Source organism: Myripristis murdjan, chromosome 16 (genome assembly GCF_902150065.1).
Source record: "Myripristis murdjan chromosome 16, fMyrMur1.1, whole genome shotgun sequence".
In the NCBI taxonomy this organism is placed as follows: Eukaryota; Metazoa; Chordata; class Actinopteri; order Holocentriformes; family Holocentridae; genus Myripristis; species Myripristis murdjan.
The window spans coordinates 32,686,808-32,706,651 of record NC_043995.1 but is presented as its reverse complement, the minus strand read 5'-3'; the positions used below and the strand labels follow the sequence as shown (position 1 = coordinate 32,706,651).

Below are 19,844 nucleotides of genomic sequence, written 5' to 3'. Positions count from 1 at the left end.
GGGTTCAGTCCTGTTCTTCGGCACGCTCCTCCATGTGTGTTTGTATATTCAAGCCCATGTGTGGTAACGATGCGTTCAAAGACAACAGGACGCTCTGCCTCAGTGACAAGGAGTTAAGGTGTTTTTTGCAGCGACGGCGATAGAAACAATTGTCCCATGATACGGACCGTCACATCGCACACACACGCTGTCATGTGCACGTGATCAGATGGGATTTGATGCCGTCGCTGTGTCCAGACTGAGACGACATGTAGAAATCTGATCGCAATCGCATTTCAAACCGCCTCCAAATGTGGCTTTGGATCTGATTTCTTGTGTTTATTTGCTGAAATCTAAAATCAGTCTGGATGTGACTAGAAAAGGGATTCAGGCTGGCAGTGTGAACAAGGCCTCAGGTTAAATCCGCACACACACATCTGATCTGGTGGCTCGACAGTCTGCCCTACAGATCTGGTTTGAGAAACTGATCCGGTTTGCCTGCAGTCTGAGCTTTATCATGGTTGTGGTTCCTTTCACGATTTTAGACACGGAGGGAATCCTGGCTGGAACCTGAGCCTGCTCTCAACATGCGACTCAAACTGAGAGCTTTCATCTGCCCCAACCTGTCTGAGCCGCCGCCTGTCCCACACGCTGATGGGACCCTTGAAAGTTTTCCCAAAATGCAAAACTTTTCCAGTTTTCTCTGATGAATTATCAGAAAACGCACGACACCTCCAGGACATGGAACTGATTCGTGTTGAAGAAAAATCAGATTTGGGTTTGGATCGTGTCACTGGGGATGGACGTGAAACTGACCGGGCTGCAGTTTTGAACAGAGCTTAAGTTTGTGTTTCAGCCCTGAAAGGTTCACGTGGCGATCTCTGTGAGGAATGAAGATAAAAAAAGCTGAAAAGAAATGATGTGAATGAAGACGCGTATGAACTCTGAGGAGCTGTAACCCAGAAAAATGTTCATAGTGTGAATTTAAGGTTTTGCATGGCTTCTTTTTGAATATGCAAAAGATATTGTAGGAAAAAAATCAGCAGATTATGGGGGGCGGGGTGGGGGTGGGAGGTGTTAAGGTGGGAGGCACCTGTTGAATTTCCATGCGGTGACTGAGCTGCTGACGTCGCAGAAAGTCCCAAGTCTCTGAGAGTCTCTGAGAGTTCGTTTGTCATGTCGCAGTACAGCCGATGGAAAGAAACGACATGAGAATAAAAGCAGGAGTGTGTGTGTGTGTGTGTGTGTGTGTGTGTGTGAGCTCGCAGGCTCATAAAGAGACGTTCCCTGAAAGCGGCGCGCTGGAGCATGACTGATGAGCGGACAAAGCGCCGCTCTCGCCTCTTTCTCTGCGCTGCATTGAAGCCCAGCAGAGCCGCTTTGACATGAAAGCTGCTGCTTGTTTCCTGACAAAAACCAACCCCACCCAGCTCAGGGAGGGGAGAAAAAAAAAAAAAAAAAAAAGCTGAGTCAAGGCAGAGGCACTTCACAACAAAGAGACCAGCAGCCACACGCCTTTCCCTCCAGAATAAAGGCCCAAATATATAATGATAAGATAAAGTAAAATAAAATAAAATACATTCATAAATGTAACACTCACAGAATCAGTAACTTCTTACAGCTCAATTTTATACACATGCTGCCTTTATTATGCTTTTATTCTTGCAGTAGTAGTATTACTGACTTAATTAATTGATTAATTAATACATATTTTTCTTTTTTCTATGGCCTTTTTATCTCTTTTCTGTGTTTATCTTTCATCATCCTTCTGTTTTCTGTCGACTGTCTTTTGCATCTTTTGTTTTTCTGTTTTAACCTAAAATCTGGGTTTTACCTGCGCTTTGGTTTGCTTGTTTCTGTTTTTATCTATTAGTTTTTTAATTTCTACTTTCTGATTGTTCTGCTGTCATCATGTCTGTCAAAGCACTTTGCACTTTGTAAACTCTGTTGCTTATTATTTTTATTAATAAACACCATAACGCGGCGCTGGGGTTTGTGCTGCGTTCAAGTGCTCGCCTCAAACTCCCACGTCTGGCCTCCATCATTGTAAATTCAACTTATTACCGATTTACTAAGTATTTTCAGGTAAACGATTTCCCTGTCTCTGGGAAATATAACTGACTTTACTTAATTAGTTTAATTAATATAACTTGTAACTTAAACAGAAGAAATTGAAGGCATTTATTTGTGTTTAAGAGCAATACCCATTCTTTTAACAGTATTTATTTTTTTTACACATGCTCATTTATAGTTGTAATATTTTGAAGGATTAATGCACATATTGAGACTTAAACTTTGGACTCAACTTCATATACACTGCACATACGTTAAAACATGTAAAGCACATATTTAATCTTTTCTTGAGAATCTGAGCAACTGCAGCTGACCCAGTTTCCCCTTGGGGAGCAGTAAAGTATTTCTGATTTGATATTTATTTTAGTTTTATTTTTTGCTCGTTTTCCATTTGAACCGTCTTGTTAACTGCCCTGATCAGGATTAGTGCTGCTGATTTCTTTGTATTTGTGCCATGACGATAAAGGCGAGACCAAACAAATCCAGAAAGTGGATCAGTGGTTGAAGCTGGAAACAAGGAGGAAGAAGAGAAGAAGAAGCAGAAACACAAACAAGAGAATCTGCTCAGCATCAGGTTGTTGGTTCACCCTGATGGAGCTGGACTGACCCTCTGACCACAGGAGGCTCACCTGGTCAGGACCAACTGGACTGGGAAAATTTTTTAAAGGGGAACATTAATGAAAATTATCTGAGAACCACTGGGTTAGGGGTTCAGTGTCTGGCTCAAGGACACTTAAAGATCTGGAGGAGTGGGGGAATCAAACCAGCAACCTTCTGATTAGCAGACAACAGGCATGCCGCCGTCTCGACCAGCCTGAGACGCTCCCAGTGGATCAGCGGAACAGGATTTTGACACCAGGTTTGTCTGCAGCTCAGGAACAACATATGGACGTCTCACACTGTTTGGACCACGCCCACTTCCTCCCAGGCCACGCCCACTGCTGTTTATTGTAGTTTCTCCAAAATGGAGTCATATGGGGTGTCCTCTGACGGCCATGCCCACTTCCTGTTTATTACAGATTTAGGACCAGAGCTGTTCCATTGAACCTCTGTTAGCACTGAGGTTTTTTTTCCTGTGGTGGTGGTGGAGGGAGGGGGGGTTTCCAGTGTGTATTTACACTTGTGTGTATCTGAAGATGTGAAGGAGGCTTTCTCTGTGTTTCCTTGTCCAGATGTTTGTCTCCAGTCTGAACTGGACGCGTCTGGAGGCGAGTCTGTGATGTTGTGTTCGGCTCTCAGTCTGCGGTAGTTCAGCCTCACAGCCTCCTCATCAAGCAGGACATGGAAACGATAAATAAATAAATAAATGAAAATGGTGGTTAGATTTTTATCAGTGCAGATCCTCATCATGAACATAACAGAATTTCCCTGGTTGGGATCAATAAAGTATATCTATCTATCTAATCTATCTAACGGCCACGCCCACTTCCTGTTTACTACAGATTTAGGACCAGAGGTGTTTGTTCCACTGAACCTCTGTTAGCACTGAGGGTTTTTTTTTTCCTGTGGTGGTGGTGGCCCAGAAGTGTATTTAAACTTCTGGGCTCATTTCTGTGTATCTGAAGATGTGAAGGAGGTTTTCTCTTTCCTTGTTCAGATGTTTATCTCCAGTCTGTCCTGTCAGTGGGCGTCTGGAGGTGTCTGGAGGCGCAGGGAGGTGAGTGTCTGGAGGCATCTGAAGGCGTCTGGAGGCGAACGTCTGGAGGCATCTGGAGGCAAACGTCTGGAGGCATCTGGAGGCGAACATCTGGAGGTGTCTGGAGGCATCTGGAGGCGAGCGTCTGGAGGCATCTGGAGGCGAACGTCTGGAGGCATCTGGAGGCGAGCGTCTGGAGGCATCTGGAGGCGAGCGTCTGGAGGCATCTGGAGGTGAGCGCCTGAGGCGTCTGGAGGTGTTTGGAGGCATCTGGAGGCATCTGGAGGTGAGCGCCTGGAGGAATCTGGAGGCGAGCTTCTGGAGGCGTTTGGAGGTGAGCGCCTGAGGCATCTGGAGGCATCTGGAGGTGAGCGCCTGGAGGAATCTGGAGGCGAGCTTCTGGAGGCGTTTGGAGGTGAGCGCCTGAGGCATCTGGAGGCGTCTGGAGGTGAGCGCCTGAAGCGTCTGGAGGCGAGCTTCTGGAGGCGTCTGGAGGCGTTTGGAGGTGAGCGTCTGGAGGCGTCTGGAGGCGTTTGGAGGCATCTGGAGGTGAGCGCCTGGAGGAATCTGGAGGCGAGCGTCTGGAGGCATCTGGAGGCGTCTGGAGGCGTTTGGAGGCATCTGAGGCGTCTGGAGGCGTTTGGAGGCATCTGAGGCGTCTGGAGGCGTTTGGAGGCATCTGAGGCGTCTGGAGGCATCTGGAGGCATCTGGAGGTGAGCGCCTGGAGGCGTTTGGAGGCATCTGGAGGTGAGCGCCTGGAGGTGTCTGGATGCGTCTGAGGCGTCTGGTGGCATCTGGAGGTGAGTGCCTGGAGGTGTCTGGATGCATCTGGAGGCATCTGAGGCGTCTGGTGGCGAGTGCCTGGAGGCGAGTCTGTGATGTTGTGTTCAGCTCTCAGTCTGCGGCAGTTCAGCCTCACAGCCTCCTCATCAAGCAGGACATGGAAATGATAAATAAATGAAAATGATGAAATAAAATAATTATTACAATTATATATTTTATATTAATTTTTAGGGAAAAATATTTTCTTTTTTGGCCAATTTTTCTGGATTTTTTTTTTTACTTACTTTCAGGGCAATTTTCAGTTAATTTTCTTCTGTTTTAATGCTTTCTTTTTCTTTTTCCTTTTTTCTGCCCTGTTTTCTGATCATTTTTGTGCTAAGTTGCTCATTTCCCTTTCATCTTTCTGCTCAGGTTTCAAAAGTTGTGACTCACAGCCATCTGACCACAGACGCAGCCCCGGTGCAGCTCTAATGAAGCCGCGCTGCGGGAGCGGCAGGAAGCTCTCGACTTGTGGCTTTTATTGCTAAAGGTTTGAGCGGAAGCGGGGAGCGGGGCGGTTTTACTGTGAGCCGGACCCGGGCGGAGGCAGTCGGTCCCAGTCTGTCCGCCCTGCAGGAGTCTGACTCGTCGAGGTTCTCTGGGTGCTGGCTGGGCGCGCGGGCAGCATGTCTCACACCGTCATCACAACAACAACAACAACAACAACAACGAGCGGCGGCTCGGACGGCCTGCTCAACCTGGGCTACACGCGCTCCGTGCCGGGACTCCTCAAGATCGCACAGCTGGTGAGGAGCCGCCGCTGCCGGGGGCCGGGGGGCCGGGGGGCCGGGCAGGGCCCGGGGCTTCTGCTGCCAGGGAAAACATTAAACACGTAAAAATATGTTTTACAGTTGGCTTTGATACTTTTGCGTTTTGTCAGTGTTGATGCTGCTTTTCAGTTTTCAATTTTTATAATTCAGGAAACTACTGAGTGCTTGAGTGGTTCACCGTGCTGCTGCTGCTGCTGCTGTTGTAATTGTTTATTCTAAGGCTGATTAGTGTTTCCTGTTCAAGGAAATCAGCCCGCTGTCCGCTCAGCTCCTAACAGCATCTACATGTCCGCTCAGCTCCGGTCCACAGCCTCGGTGTGGCCAGAACAACGTGTGTTAACTTAAAGAAAGTTCATATGCAGCTACAAATAGTTATGAACGGACACGTAGAAAACACAGGAGCTGGAAAAACATGCCTGAATGTGTTTTCTCCCTTCTGTTTTTATCATCTTCAGTATTTAAGGCCTGAAATAAAAAGGTTTGCCTGTTGTCCGGCTATACAGGGGCCCAATAAGATTTCTTTTCATGGGGCCCAAAATCCCTGGCGGCACCCCTGTATATATCTATATGTATCTATCTATATCTATATCTCTCTATATGTCCATATGTATACATGGGTGTGTATGTGTGTGTGTGTGTGTATATATATATACACTACTCACAAAAAGTTAGGGATATTTGGCTTTTGGGTGAAATTTATGGAAAATGTAAAATGTTCACGCTACAGTGATATTATATCATGAAAGTAGGGCATTTAAGTAGAAGCATACACTGGTGATTTCCTCATCTCAAACAATTTCTTGAAACAAAAGCCAACAACAGTGGTGGGTATACCACAACAAAAAATGTCAGTGTCTCATGCTGTTCACAAGTCGACTTATTGTCTGCTGAGGCATGGCATCCCACTCTTCTTGAAGGGCGGCCCTCAGGACATTGAGGTTCTGGGGTACAGAGCTCCGAGCCTCTACACGGCGACTCAGCTGATCCCATAGGTTTTCTATGGGATTCAGGTCTGGAGAAAGTGCAGGCCACTCCATCTGAGGTACCCCAGTCTCCAGCAGCCGTTCCCTAATGATACGACCTCCATGAGCTGGAGCATCAAACACCTGATGTGAATTTTGCCGTTAAACTCCTTGTTAGAGAACAGCAACTTGTGCAAAAAGTACTGAAACATTGAACAGTTGGACATGTGCATTCAAAAGTTTACAGAAGGTCACATTAAGTTCACCTGGAAAGGTTATAATGCATTTTTGATTCATCCTGAAATTTCACCCGAAAGCCGAATATCCCTAACTTTTTGTGAGTAGTGTATATATATATATATATATATATATATATATATATATATATATATATAAATCAATCAATCTTTATTTGTAGAGCACTTTTCATACATGAAATGTAGCACAAAGTGCTTTACATGTATATATATATAATATATATATATATATATATATATATATATTATTGAGTGATTTGATATTTGAAGGAGGGATCAGGACCAGATCAACTTTCTGCTTCCTTCTCAAACACATGATGTGTGGTTTCTACATGTCGACTGTTTGTTTAGTTTAGTCAGATTTTTTTGTGTATCTGGTTATCTGTTTTTTGGATCGGTTCGGAAAATAAAGATGAATCAATTCAAAGCTGCCCGGCGAGGAAAATAGATGCCGTTTCACCGTCTCGGCGAGTTAGAGCCCAGATTCAGACGGGTGATGTGTCAGCCGCTTCTCACCAAACTGATCCGGAAACGGGTTTGATTCATTTTTGCCAGCAGGGGGCGCCCACATGAGGATAAGCGGAATTCGAGACAGCGTTGTTGGGAGTGGGCGTGGTCGTGTGGCCGTGGTGGGCGGGGTCAAAACAAGTCCCGGTTCCCATTTTTAAGGAAATTAAACATTTCTTGAATCTCTTTTTCTTGTTATTTTCCTATTTGAACTGGAAAGTAGATCCGGCAGGTGGTGTCTATAGGAAACGTCGGCGTTGTAACTTTGTGCCAGGAAGAAACAACACAAACAAACAAGTTTATGACAGTATAACAAACAACAAATCCTGGTACCCATTTTTTTCAACATAATTATATATCAGGTGGTTTCTTCCTGGTGCAAGGTTATTATGTGGAAGTCGCCACAGACGCCACCTGCTGGATCTACTTTCCAGTTCAAATAGGACAATAACGAGAAATGAGATGTTTATCTCCTTTAGAAAAATGGTCTTTATTCATTCGAAATCATCACGAAAGTTACGTTGATTTTGTTGTTTTTGTTCTTGTGTTGTTTTTTGACAGGAGCTCATGTGAAAACACTCGACTCAAACAAGAAATGCGGAGGAAAACAGTTCCTTCATGCTGGCTGTGATGGATCAGCTCCTTCATGACTCTTCACTTGACACTGCTGTGTGTGTTTTTCCCAGGTTGCCTTGCTCATCGCCTTCCTGTGCGTCCACTGCGCTCGCGGCTGGACCGACCTGTCCGCCTTCCGCTACTTCGAGGTCGTGACCTTGTGGTTCCTCATCGCCTTCCTCATCTTTTACCTCATGTACGTGTTCAGGCTGCAGAGCAAAATCCCCTGCATCAACTGGACACTGACGGTAAGCAGGAAGCCGCCGCTCGCCGCCGCTCGCCAAACTCTTCCTCTTCTGCTTTTCCTCGACTTCTCCTTCCTCTTCACTCGCTCATTCAGTGACAGTTCAACAGACATTTCTCCAAAACAGGGTTTGTGGCCCAAAGTGCATGGGATTAGCAGAAGGTGGGCGTGTCTGCAGAGGGGAGAGCCATGGCTGCTCAGAGAACCCATTTTCATTCAGACAGCTGGATTCCTTAGGTTGTCTAGTTTCATACGATACCAGTATCTTTACTAAAAATTATGCAATACTTTAGTGAATCACTTTCTTCCCACCCTGCTCAGAATGGGATATTTTGCTGCTCTTGGATTCTGAATTTATTAATCAGAGCTGTTTGACTTCCTGTTGCCTGCAGCTCATTCCATCCCATGCTAATAATGGACTGTGACTGAGCTGAGCGCGGTGATGCACTCTGACCGGCCGAGCTCCGGTCATGCACTCGCCTCTGACCTTGCCCTGTTTTCTCTTCCGCTGCATCATGGGATTGAGACAGGGCGGGGTTATTCTGGCGGGCCGCGGCTGTCAGAGGAGCACTTTTTAACACTCGGTGCGCAGTTGCGTAATGTCTGGAAACAAGTAAAAACTTTATCACATCTTATTTCTTACTTCTGATTTCACATTTTTGCAGAACAAAACAACAGGCGTCTAAAAATCCTGTTCATTTTTGCTATAGGCAAAAAAAAGAGTGCGTGTGTGTGTGTGTGTGTGTGCTCTCCACCGCTGGCTCAGTGCTCCAACAGTCTGCAGATGTGCACAGCTGCTTATGACATCACTTCTTCTGGAGGTTAAGCCATTTGCATGCACGGCTAAAAATAAACTGCAATAAAACTGAATACCTTAAAAAAAAACCAAAAAAAAACCCACACACACGGCGTTAAGACGAGCGTCGCCTCGCTGAGCGCTTTGCTGCGTCTCTGCTGCGTCAAGCGGCGCAGGAGCAGCGGAAGCGACAAGCTCGCCTGCAGGAAGCGCGGCAGCTCACCAGCCGGTTTTCGTCGTCGTGCCACATCTGCTTTCCAGCACCTGCAGCACCGTTTGGCTGAACTGGCACTTCCTCCCCTCTGCAGGCAGATTTCACTCTTTTGTACAGAGACGATACACACTCAGTGTCACTGTATCAACTCCACCTGAACAGGCTAATCCAATCTAATCCAATCTAATCCAGCTGTTGTGCCATACAGTTTCCTCTCCTGCTGCCTCTAATGCTCAGCTTGTTTTGTTGTCACGGTAACAGAGGTGTTCATTCACTTGTGTGTTTGGCATTGAGCTCATAGTTAGTGCTGCTGTTGGACTGGACTGCACTTTACTGACAGCTGTTTCCGATATTCTGTCCCACTTCATGTTATATAAATACGGAGGACAAAAAAATGGAAACACCTCTCAGTATAATGCAGTCCAGTACAACAGGTGGACGTGAGGAAGTGACACTGAAGTTATTTTCTGTACATTTTTTAAATAATTTAATTGTTTTCAGGTCATTTCTTGCAAACTTACTCATCACCTCTCTCCCATGTGTGTGAAGGAAATCATGTGAATTTGCTTGGAACAAAGGTGAAATTAGCAAAAAAACCCCAAAAAAACAAAACTTGAATTTTACCAAAATGAGATGACATGCAAAAACAATTACATGGTAATTAAATAATATTAAATAAATACTAGTAAGATTAAACAACTGAATTAATAATTAAATTCATTTCAGTGACTTTGAGTTTTATGTAGCACACTTGCATTTTTGTATTTTTTATTTTCTGTTTGTTTTTGTTGGGGATGTTGTTTTTTGTGTTTGGTATGTTAGTGGCTTGTGGTTTCAGTTTGTGAGCAGTGCTGTTTGAAAGGTCGCTCACTCCGACGTTATCTTGCTTTCAGGAGTTCCTGCACTACGCCGTCGGGACCATCCTGGTCTTCATCGCCTCCATCGTGGCCGCCATTAAGAGCGGCGGCTGGTCCGAGCTCGTCGCCGGGGCGGTACGTAGTCGCTCAGAGGGCGGGAGTTGTGGGTAAATGTGTGGATGCAACAAACTTAAAGTTGCCGTGAGTGGAAATGCAATTTGATGTGGCGTTCTGTCATGGAGACGGTGAGAGGCGGGTTTAGACGGGGAAACTGCAAAACTCCAAAACAACAGAATAAATTAAACAGAAACACAAGAATAAAAGTTTAAAAGGTGTTTCTGCAGCGTTTCTGTGTGCAGACAGACAGCGCTGCAGGGCACGGCGGCCTTCAAACACACCAACAACAAGTCAATACTGAGAGTAAAGAGACTTCCACTGTCACTACACAGAGACCACACACACACACACACACACACACACACACACACACACACTGATGATGAAAGTGCAGCACACATGGCAGCAGATGTAAGGAGGAATGCGTGGCCACTCGTGTTTCTACAGCGAGTTCCTCTTTTCTTTTGTTCTCTTTTCTGTTGAAAAAGAAGCAGATCTAATTGTTTTTTCTCGGCGTGACGCAGGAATGAGACGTTGTGTAAAGAGCTCTGCGCCGCTTCGACCCGTCCGCACAAATACAAGCAAAGTGCCTGAGAGGAGCTGAGCTGTGAAACCAGCAGGTTCACCTGCATCACCTGAGGCCCCGCGACGCCTCAGTCCGTTTGCTGATTTGAAACATTTAGCGATAGAGAAGTGTTGTGATAATTGTGTATTTATGACCTTATTACCTAATTGTGTGAGCACTTATCAGTTTATTTATTTATTGGTTTATTATTCGGGGAGAATGCACACTAACAGGCTGGGTTTCTTCTGCTGCCCCTGGCCAGTGCTTTAAAATCAGCCTGCAGTTACAGAAAAAATGAAAATGCATGAGATTAAAAACCATATGAGGAACTTTCGGTGCAGTAACACATGAAAGGGCCGATCAGCAGAGGAAACAGTGCACATGGACGGAAAATATAAGCACAAATCCTTTTTTTCACAGAGGAAACTGATGTTCATGTCATAAATCGGTTTGGAAACGGGAATTAAACCAACTCCAAGGTGTTTTTAGCTCGTTATGAAACCCCGTTTAATCCTGATGCCTCGATATGAGACGTCAGCGAGAAGATGGGCTGTTTCTGTAGTTATTCTGACCGGATTTGACGTCTGACTCTGACGCTCTGGATTAATTCTATATATTGAAAACATAATTTGGGATTAATGTAGTTAGTGAAGTGTTACCCATCAGATCTGCCTCACAGTTTATCCCGACTGTCTGCGTTGGCAAAAAAATTAAAAAACTAACGATGCATTGGGCCCGTCCTGCCACCTGATGGCTTATTTGTGTGCATTTTGCCTTTATTTTTCAAGGTGCCTGCTGCTGTGTCGATACCGGATCGTCTGTATTGACGTCTCGATATTTCGCCGTCTCGTTGTTCCCCTGCTCCCTCTCTCGCGCGCAGCATCGTCGCTGCAGCTGCTGCGTTTCTGATTTCTGTGTTTTTGAGTGAAGCGAAGACAAAGTGAAGCGTTTCCCGCGGTCGAGGACAGAAAGACACACGTCTCTTCTCACACGGCTTTAAAACGAGGCCAGCTCGACATCATGAGATATGTTTAATCGTCATGAATATTTTCTCTGTTTTACTTCATCGTCTGTAGAGGAGACATGACATACAGGCTTTTGGTCCACTATGACACAGAAAACCCTCATTATGTCCTTATTTTTACCTTTCATTACCCTGAGCACCCCCCCCCCCCCCCCCCCCCCCCCCCCCCCACACACACACACACACCCCGCCCCTTAATGAGTTTTTAATGCCAGGACTGAATCCCGTCACTGTTTTTAAACTGAGGTAGAAAATGGAGGCGGTGTCCTTCACAAACATCTGCATCTGGGCTCAAATCCTCCAGAAAACTGGATTTCTGCACTTTAAGTTGAGTTTCTGTCTCCAGAGAGCTCAGGTGTCACTCAGAGTCCCGTCGTGTTGAAGTTAAGCGAAGGGATCCTGCGGCCTCCATGCTGCCCAGTCTGAGCGTTACAGGCCCTGCTGGTGAAATGGTTTCCACCAAAGATCATTTGTGCTTCACAGGATGAATCACTCGGTGCTAAATAAGGCAACATGCCAGTCAGAGTCAGGTTATGTAATCCGGAGTGAATGGCGCTCTGTGCGGCCGCCTCGCCGGGAGCTGGGCTCCTCATTTGGCCATCGGTGGCGCCCTCTGCTGGTCGACCTGTGAAAAAACCTCAGGGAGGAAAAGTGAAAGAACACACTGACGATGCTGGACTCGCAGCATCGGAGCGTCCGAGATCGGCACTCGGCAGCACAGATGCTGGGAATTGTGGGTAAATGTGTTGGGTGCATTGAAAACACGAGTTCCTGTAAGTGGAAATGCTTATCAGTAATATCGCATTCTTTCATTTAGACAGTAAGAGGCAGAGTCACATGAGGCTCCACATTTAGACTTTAATAACCCCTGCAGCTGCAGCAGGAAATAATAATCAGGAATACAGGAAAAAACAGAAAATGAATAAAAATAGAACAAACTGATGACAATAAACGTACAGTAAGGCAAGAAGGAAAGGCGTATTACCTATAAATATGAATAAAAGTGTAAAAATATACACATCACAGCATGTCTGTGTGCAGGGGAACAGCAGCATGATGATGTATGCACAATATGAAAGGATGGCAAAGATGAAATCTGCGTCTTGGAACTGAATTAAAAATTATTCAACGCCGTTCGTGTTCGATACGTAGATGGAGTTTTTTTTGTCAGTGCACAGAGCAAAATGATTTCAGAGGTGACGAGCAGTTTGATCAACAACATGAAGAGAAAAGACAGGAGAATGACGCTGAAGGGTTTCAGTAACAGGCGTGAGGTTCCACTTTAATTTGGTCTGATATCGCCTCGGCTCACGATTGATGATTGTTGATATGAAAATTCGTTTTTATCCTCTCAGATAAGTCTGATGTGATGTCATTTGGCTTTTTAAAAGCTGCGTGGCCGCTCCATGTGACCGGCCGTCCACAGAGAGCGGACTCTGCCGGCAGCTGCAGGTCCTGGAAACAGAGGCAGAGTGAGAGCTCTTCCTCGAGGGCACAGAAACCAGCTCTGGTCCTTCCTGTGTCCCATCGCCCCCCCCCCATGTTCCACCTCCCCGTCCTCCTCAGAGGAAATAAGCACAGAGGAAGTGGGTGTGTGCTCGCCTCGCTGATGACACACACACACACACACAGACACACACACACACACACACACACACACAGAAAATCCCCTCAGCAGCTCCGTCTTCTTTCCACTCGGTGCGTTTGAGTGCTGCTCGGCGACACGTAAAGCTGCAGTTTCTGAGCTGTGGTGCGTCACTCGGCCACAGGTGAGAGTAGACGACAGTAGAAGCCAGTAGAAAACATCTGTCTGCTGTGGTTTGGAAACACAACATTCAAGTTCCCCCCGGCTGAGCTACACGCCCGCGTCGACTTTTTGTTTTCCTAAAATGGAGATGGAATGAACACCGTCACCATGCTAGGAAAAAAATGTGCCCCCCAGCATCTTGCGGTCCGAGGCGGCGCTCTTCCTCCTCCTCCTCTCCCTCACACACAGGATACATGTCCGTTTTCCTTTTTCTTATCTTGCTGTTGGACTTTTTTAACCCTCCTATTATGTTTGGGGTCAATTTGACCCCAGCCAATGTTTAACGTCTCTAAATAAATGATTAACATCATTTTTTTTGCTTCATATTTAATGAGTTTTCCTAATGTAATGGGCACTACCGGGTAAAGATGAAATTCACATGATGATATGTTTTCAATGTCCTGTACACACTTTGTAACGCATCGGTTATAAATAACAAAAATCTGTACTTAGAAATAATATAAAGCCATTAAAACACCAAAAGTTTAAATTTCTTTCCAATTTTAGATCAATCAGTGAGATTTTATGGTGATTTGCATATTTTTCCATTGTCGCCTAATAGGAATACTGGATGTATAAGTGGGGGTTGGAGGGAGTTATGTTTTATTCAAAGGGCTACTTAGGTAATCAAAAAAAGAAACAAAGTACTTGACACATAAACTTGATAACAATTTTAGTTATAATAATTTTGTGGAAGTTTAAACTACAGGGGTCAAATTGACCACAAACATAAAAGATGTCAACATAACAGGAGGGTTAACTTTTCTGTTTTGTAATATTTGCGTAACTTTTCAGAAATTTCTCTGTAATTCTTGGGTCAGTTCTTGTGAAGTCGCTCGTTTTCCATACATGTTACATCATCATTATCAACACATAGTCAAATTTCTCTGTAATTCTTGGGTCGGTTCTTGTGAAGTCGCTCGTTTCCATACATCATCATCAGGGTTCTAAATTAACTTTTTTGATCACCAGCCAATGTGGCTGGTAACTTTCTAAAGTTACCAGCCAATTAGAATTTCCACTAGCCAAATTTTTTCCGGTGAAAATAAGAGAGATTATGAGTGCCACTGAATGCATTTGATCATTTTATTAACATCGTTGGCATGAAAAATGCACAGAAAGTACAACAAAATATACACAGAAAGTGCAAACATTTCATTTCTTTTTCATTCTGGTAATTTCCAAGACTTTGTAAAGTTTCTGAAGAAACTTTGATGTGCTTGCCTTGCGACCGCCTGGACATGTGCTAAATCAGCAGCCCTGTGCTGTTTGTGGGCTGTGTAGTGTTGTTGCTCTTGCCCAGGCGGGGAGTTGAACCCTGGTCTCCTGCAGGCAGACTCACTATCCTCTGTGCCACTGGAGCTTGTGTGGGCGGAGCCAGAAATGAGGTTTTAAGAAGCACACAGCATGAGTGACCAGGGTTTCCTCTAGGATTTTTTTGAAACTGTGGGGGAGGGCTTCAGCATCGTTCTCTCCCTCTGCGAGCGCACAGCAGTAATAATCAAACAGGCGAGTGATGACTAAAGTTAATTGCAGTGTAATGTTACATTTCATGATATTTAAATCATCATTTCAAACTGATTATAATAAGTATATTTGCGCAATGACTAAATGACTGAGAACTGTAGAGCGGCTCTGACTGACATGATTGCCTCATGCATCACCGGCCAAACTGGCTAGTACGTTTTTATTAACACCCGCCAAAATTAATTTGAACCCGCATTTGGCGAGTTGGCGGGTGTTAATTTAGAACCCTGATCATCATTATCAACACATAGTCAAATTTCTCTGTAATTCCTGGGTCAGTTCTTGTGAAGTCGCTCGTTTCCATACATCATCATTATCAACACATAGTCAAATTTCTTGTTGCACTTGAATGCACCATCACCTTCTCTTTTCCTGCACCATCTGTGAAGCGGAAATATAAACAACACACCTCTGACAGGGTGACACACACACACACACACACACACACACGCACACACACACATAATGTTGCAGCCTGTGTAATGACAGTGGCCATAAAATGAACTGATACAACCACGTTTGTCTGTTTCTGCCTTAGGAGTGATGGGAATCTGAACCTGAATATTAAATATTAAATATTAAATATTAAATATTAAATATTAAATATTAAATATTAAATATTAAATATTAAATATTAATATCTAAACACAAACACAAACCGGGACAATGGTGTGTGTTGCTGCCGTTACTTAGAATTCACGGTCAACACAACAGGTGATGAAACCAAACCAACAGGTGTGCTGATGAAGTGGTGAAGACATGATGGAGGATCAGTGTGTGTGTGTGTGTGTGTGTGTGTGTGTGTTGCCTCGTGTCGCCCCGCAGGTGTTCGGCTTCATCGCAACCTTCCTGCTGGCCGTCAGCCTGTGGACGTCCTACAGAGTGACCTGCGGCTCCCAGCAGACCGGTACGCCACACACACACACACACACACACACACACACACACACAGAACATCAACCTCTACATCATAACCTTCATTTTTCATTTTTCACGTTGATGTGACGTCGATGTGATTCCTGCCACAGCTGCTTTGAAGTGAAGGGATGAGAGATTAACAGATTATAATTCTGATAGCAGGTTAATCTGTTTTGTAAAGAGGTTCTTCAGCTGGTGATGGTTCTCTGTGGAACCCGAGTTATGTGTCAGTTATGTTTGTGAGAGCGGGGGAGCTGCAGGGCAGGAGGTTTGTGTCCAACAAAGAGGCGAGTGTCTGCTTTATCGAAAATAATCAGCAGCAAATCAGCGAATCACTCCGTCCTTTTTGTCCTGAGGATGAGATTCACATGATTCTTTTTTTTTTTTTTTTTTTTTTTTTTTTACGTCAGTGCGGGTCTAACAAGTCTTTTTTCTTTGCTCCTTCCTCCCTTCCCTTCCTTTCCTTCTTCCTTTCCCTACCGCTCTGTCCTTCACCGTCTCCTCTCTTCCTTCCTTCCTTCCTTCCTTCCTTCCTTCCCTTCTTGTCTCCTCGCAGGTGCAGCGGTGTAAAAACGGGATCACACCTGAAGGAAGCGGACGCCTGTGTTTCTCATCTCGCTGCGTCCCGCTCGTTTTTCTGCCCGGCAACAGCCTGGATGATTTCTGATTGTGTTATTTTTGCGAGTGCGGAGGCGATGTGAGCGTGTCGGAGTTAGCGGCGCTGATGCTCTGAGGGAGGAGGAGGAGGAGGGGAGGAGTCTGGATCAGCGCCGCTAACTCCGCCCACAGCCGCCGTGTTGTGGCAAAGTGTGCATGGCTTCGTTTTGGTATTTTTCTTTGGACAGTGAATGTTACCGGCCGCCTCCGTGTGCCGCCGAGCCGGTCTGGTCTGAACTTTGAAACAAAATTATGGAGAAGATCTGAGTTTGCCAAAAAAAAAACCCTGATGTGGCGTCGCTACAAACCAATCAGATTTCCTCTCTTTTATGTGAAAAACAGATTTTATTTTTTAAATTTTACAATACTATGGATTCATTTTGATTTGATGGCACTAGCAGTGAAGGTGATCAGCTAGCGAGCCTTGCTTATTGGTTTTCAAAGTGGGGACCGGGGACCCTCAGGGGTCCTTGGGGGTCTTGGGGATCCTCAGCAAAATGAGGAATAATTCTCCAGAGATCTAAAAAATAATAATAATAATAAATAAAATATTAAGTGAATTTGCTGGGAAAAAGGTGAAATTAGCAAATCAGAAAAAAATTACTGGAACATTAGTAAAAAATTTGCAAAAAATACATAAAATAAAATAAAAGTAAGAAAAAACCCTGAAAGCTAAAATGATATATTCAACATCAGATCAGTGATGTTGGATTGACATCAGATTTCTTGACTAAGTGCTCATGGGGAAAAAAAATTCGCGTGATTTAAGGATCAAATATAAAATAGAATATAAATAAATATAAATCAGATGAGGCTCGGCATCCTGCTGAAAGTGGGCAGGATGCCGAGCAGAAAACAGTCTTGTCCGTTCGGTCACGTACGGATTGCACCTTTAACTCCAGCGAGGAGAGTGCCGCGTCCCGGCCGGTCAACTTCGCCGCAGAGTCGCACCGTTGACCTCACAGCCTTTTTATTAGAGAGCTCGTGCTGCCTTCAGGTGCTGCTTGTAAGCCCGAGTCACAAATGATGTCTCATGGTTCCGTTATTTGCTTCTGCATGTAAATAATCACAAAGTGGATGTAGGTCATATGTATATTTTAGTTAATTTGCCAAAAAGTTAGAAGAGTCACAACATCTGAGCTATCAGGGGAAATAACTTTGACTTTTTATCATCAGTGCAAAATTAAATTTGGCAGTAGAGATGCCAAATATCTCCAGGATACTTTAGATTTTGTATTTAACGCGCTCTCGCATCCTTTTATTCTGACGCACCAAATCCTGTTTTCCAGATTTCAAGTATTTATTTTTAATTAGTAGCTAACACTGATATCTGATCTGATCTGCTGACTTTATTAAAGACCGTCTGATCGTCTGGGATCACCGCACCAAAATATCTCAACAACAAGGATAATTTTCTGTTTTAGCTCTGTAAAGACAAAATATTTCAGTAACAGGGCGTCCCAGTTCTAGCCTCGGCTGTCCAAATTGTTTTTATGGTTAAATATTTCACAGATTTCTCAGCGTAGTGAACCAGCCTGTCTCTGCCAAAGATGCTTTACGCTGGTCCACAATGATCAAAATGCTGCGTACAGAAACGATCCGGCTGCTGGATTTGACCTTTTTTCTACTCAGTTATGATATGAATGATGATGTATTTTTATCTTCCTGTTTGGGCGCAGCGGTGTGTTACTGCCAGGAGCGCCTCAGATGACTGAAGTCAAAGCTTTTACAGATTCTGAGTTGATGAATATCAACACGCTCAGCTGACATGGAGGAAATCAAACGTAACATGTCTTGAATTTTCTCCATCACAGATCGAACTTTGACAGCCGTCACATCGAACACGGCTCCGTGTTTTCAAAGCACCGTCCCAGTGATTTTTTTGCATTTTTGCATGAGTTTTCTCTCCAGAATGTTCCTCTCGTCTCCTCCCAAAGCGAGCAGTGGGATTTTAGAGCTGCCAAATAATTTCTCCTCCCTTTCCTCCAGCTGCTGGTTTCCATTCATTCCACTACGATATGAACTCTGTGTTGTGAAATCTTCAGGATTTGATTAATGGTTTGATGACATGGAAAATGTGGAGGAGTTGTATTAAATGAACCAAACATTCAAAGTCACTGGGATGGAGCTAAACTACACTGGTATCTTCCCAGTATCTGAAACTGGTGTCTGTGTCGATGCGTCCTGGCGCTCGGTCAACACTGCCACCAAACTGCAGCCTGGAGCCAGAGTGAACTCTTAAATCTTGTTCTTCCTCCAACAAGGTAAAAAAAAATCTGTCAGTGTGGGATGAAATAATCTCACCTGCACGACGGCGTACTAGGGCCGTTGTAGGGGTGAAAAAATAGTGCAGCCATGGAATGGGGGGTGACATTCCAAGAAAAACGGAGACTCTCCGAAATTAAAAGCGTAGACTTATGAGAAAAAAACTCTATAATTATGAGATTATAAAGTCCCTAATTTGCAAGAAGAAACTTGGAAAAGCAAGTATTTCCTGATATTAAAAGCTTTAAATCTGACTGCAAAGTATAATTTGATGAGGTCATCAACTGCAGACGTGAAGCACAGCAAGCCAAAAAAAAGTAAAAGAAAAACATTTTTTCTGTTTTTTCCTCATAAATTTACAACTTTAATCTCAGAATTTATTCACAATTTTTATTTTTTTTAATTTTTTTTTTTTTTAATTTTTTTTTTTTTTTTTTACAAATTTCCGACTTCAGTCTTAGAAGTTCTACGTTTTTTTTCTCAGAATATCACCCACCACATCTTCTCCCTTTGGCTCAGTAATTTCCCCCCCCTTACAGTGGCCCTAATATGCCGCCGTAAACTTGTTTCCAGTTCAGTTTCACTGGATTATTATTATTATTGTTTTTTATTTTGGGAACAAGTCTAAAAATCTGCTGAAACGAGGCAGAATGAGGCAGATCAGCCACTTGGATTAAGAAAATGGCAAAAAAAAGTAGATTGGTGTTGGAAACAAGTGAGATTATCTCATGCCACTGGCAGATTATTGATGTTTAGGAAGAAGAGCAAGATGTTGAGATTTTCACTTCATTTTCACTTCTGATCTCAGGTTCACTCTCGCTCCAGGCCAACCAAAGCTCGTCTGTTTACATTATTTATTTGCGCTTGTTGTTTTTGTTTTGACGCTGCGACTCCTCTGGGATCAGTAAAGTTTTCTAGTTTTCTTGAGTCTCTGAGGAACAGCTCGCCACGCCTCCGACGGCTTTTCGTTTTCCTCAGCAGCAGGATCGTGACGCTTCGCTCCAGCGTTTGTTGACGCTGCGCTCACATTGCCTGGGAAGAAACTTTAAAGTAGAGCGACGACTTGCACTTGGTTTTGTTGTGTTACTGCAGAAAGGCCCGTCAAACCCGAGCAGGTGAATGATGTTAGTGCGAATAAACACCAACTGATTTGATTCTTACCGTCTTGAGCCTGGGGCGGTGGTTTAGGGCCACTGTAGGGAGAAAAAAACATAATGGAGTCGGTGAAGAG

General features: G+C 44.3%; 1 protein-coding gene across 1 annotated transcript; it reads left to right on the top strand.

The window, feature by feature from the left end:
• The first annotated feature begins 5,048 nt into the window (after positions 1-5,048).
• Positions 5,049-16,389, top strand: cmtm7 (CKLF-like MARVEL transmembrane domain containing 7). The gene is made up of 5 exons (XM_030072864.1): positions 5,049-5,257; positions 7,694-7,870; positions 9,770-9,868; positions 15,599-15,680; positions 16,248-16,389. Exons 1-5 carry the CDS (start codon positions 5,138-5,140, stop codon positions 16,259-16,261), a joined length of 492 nt encoding a protein of 163 aa, XP_029928724.1. The 5' UTR covers positions 5,049-5,137; the 3' UTR covers positions 16,262-16,389.
• Positions 16,390-19,844: the final 3,455 nt, after the last annotated feature.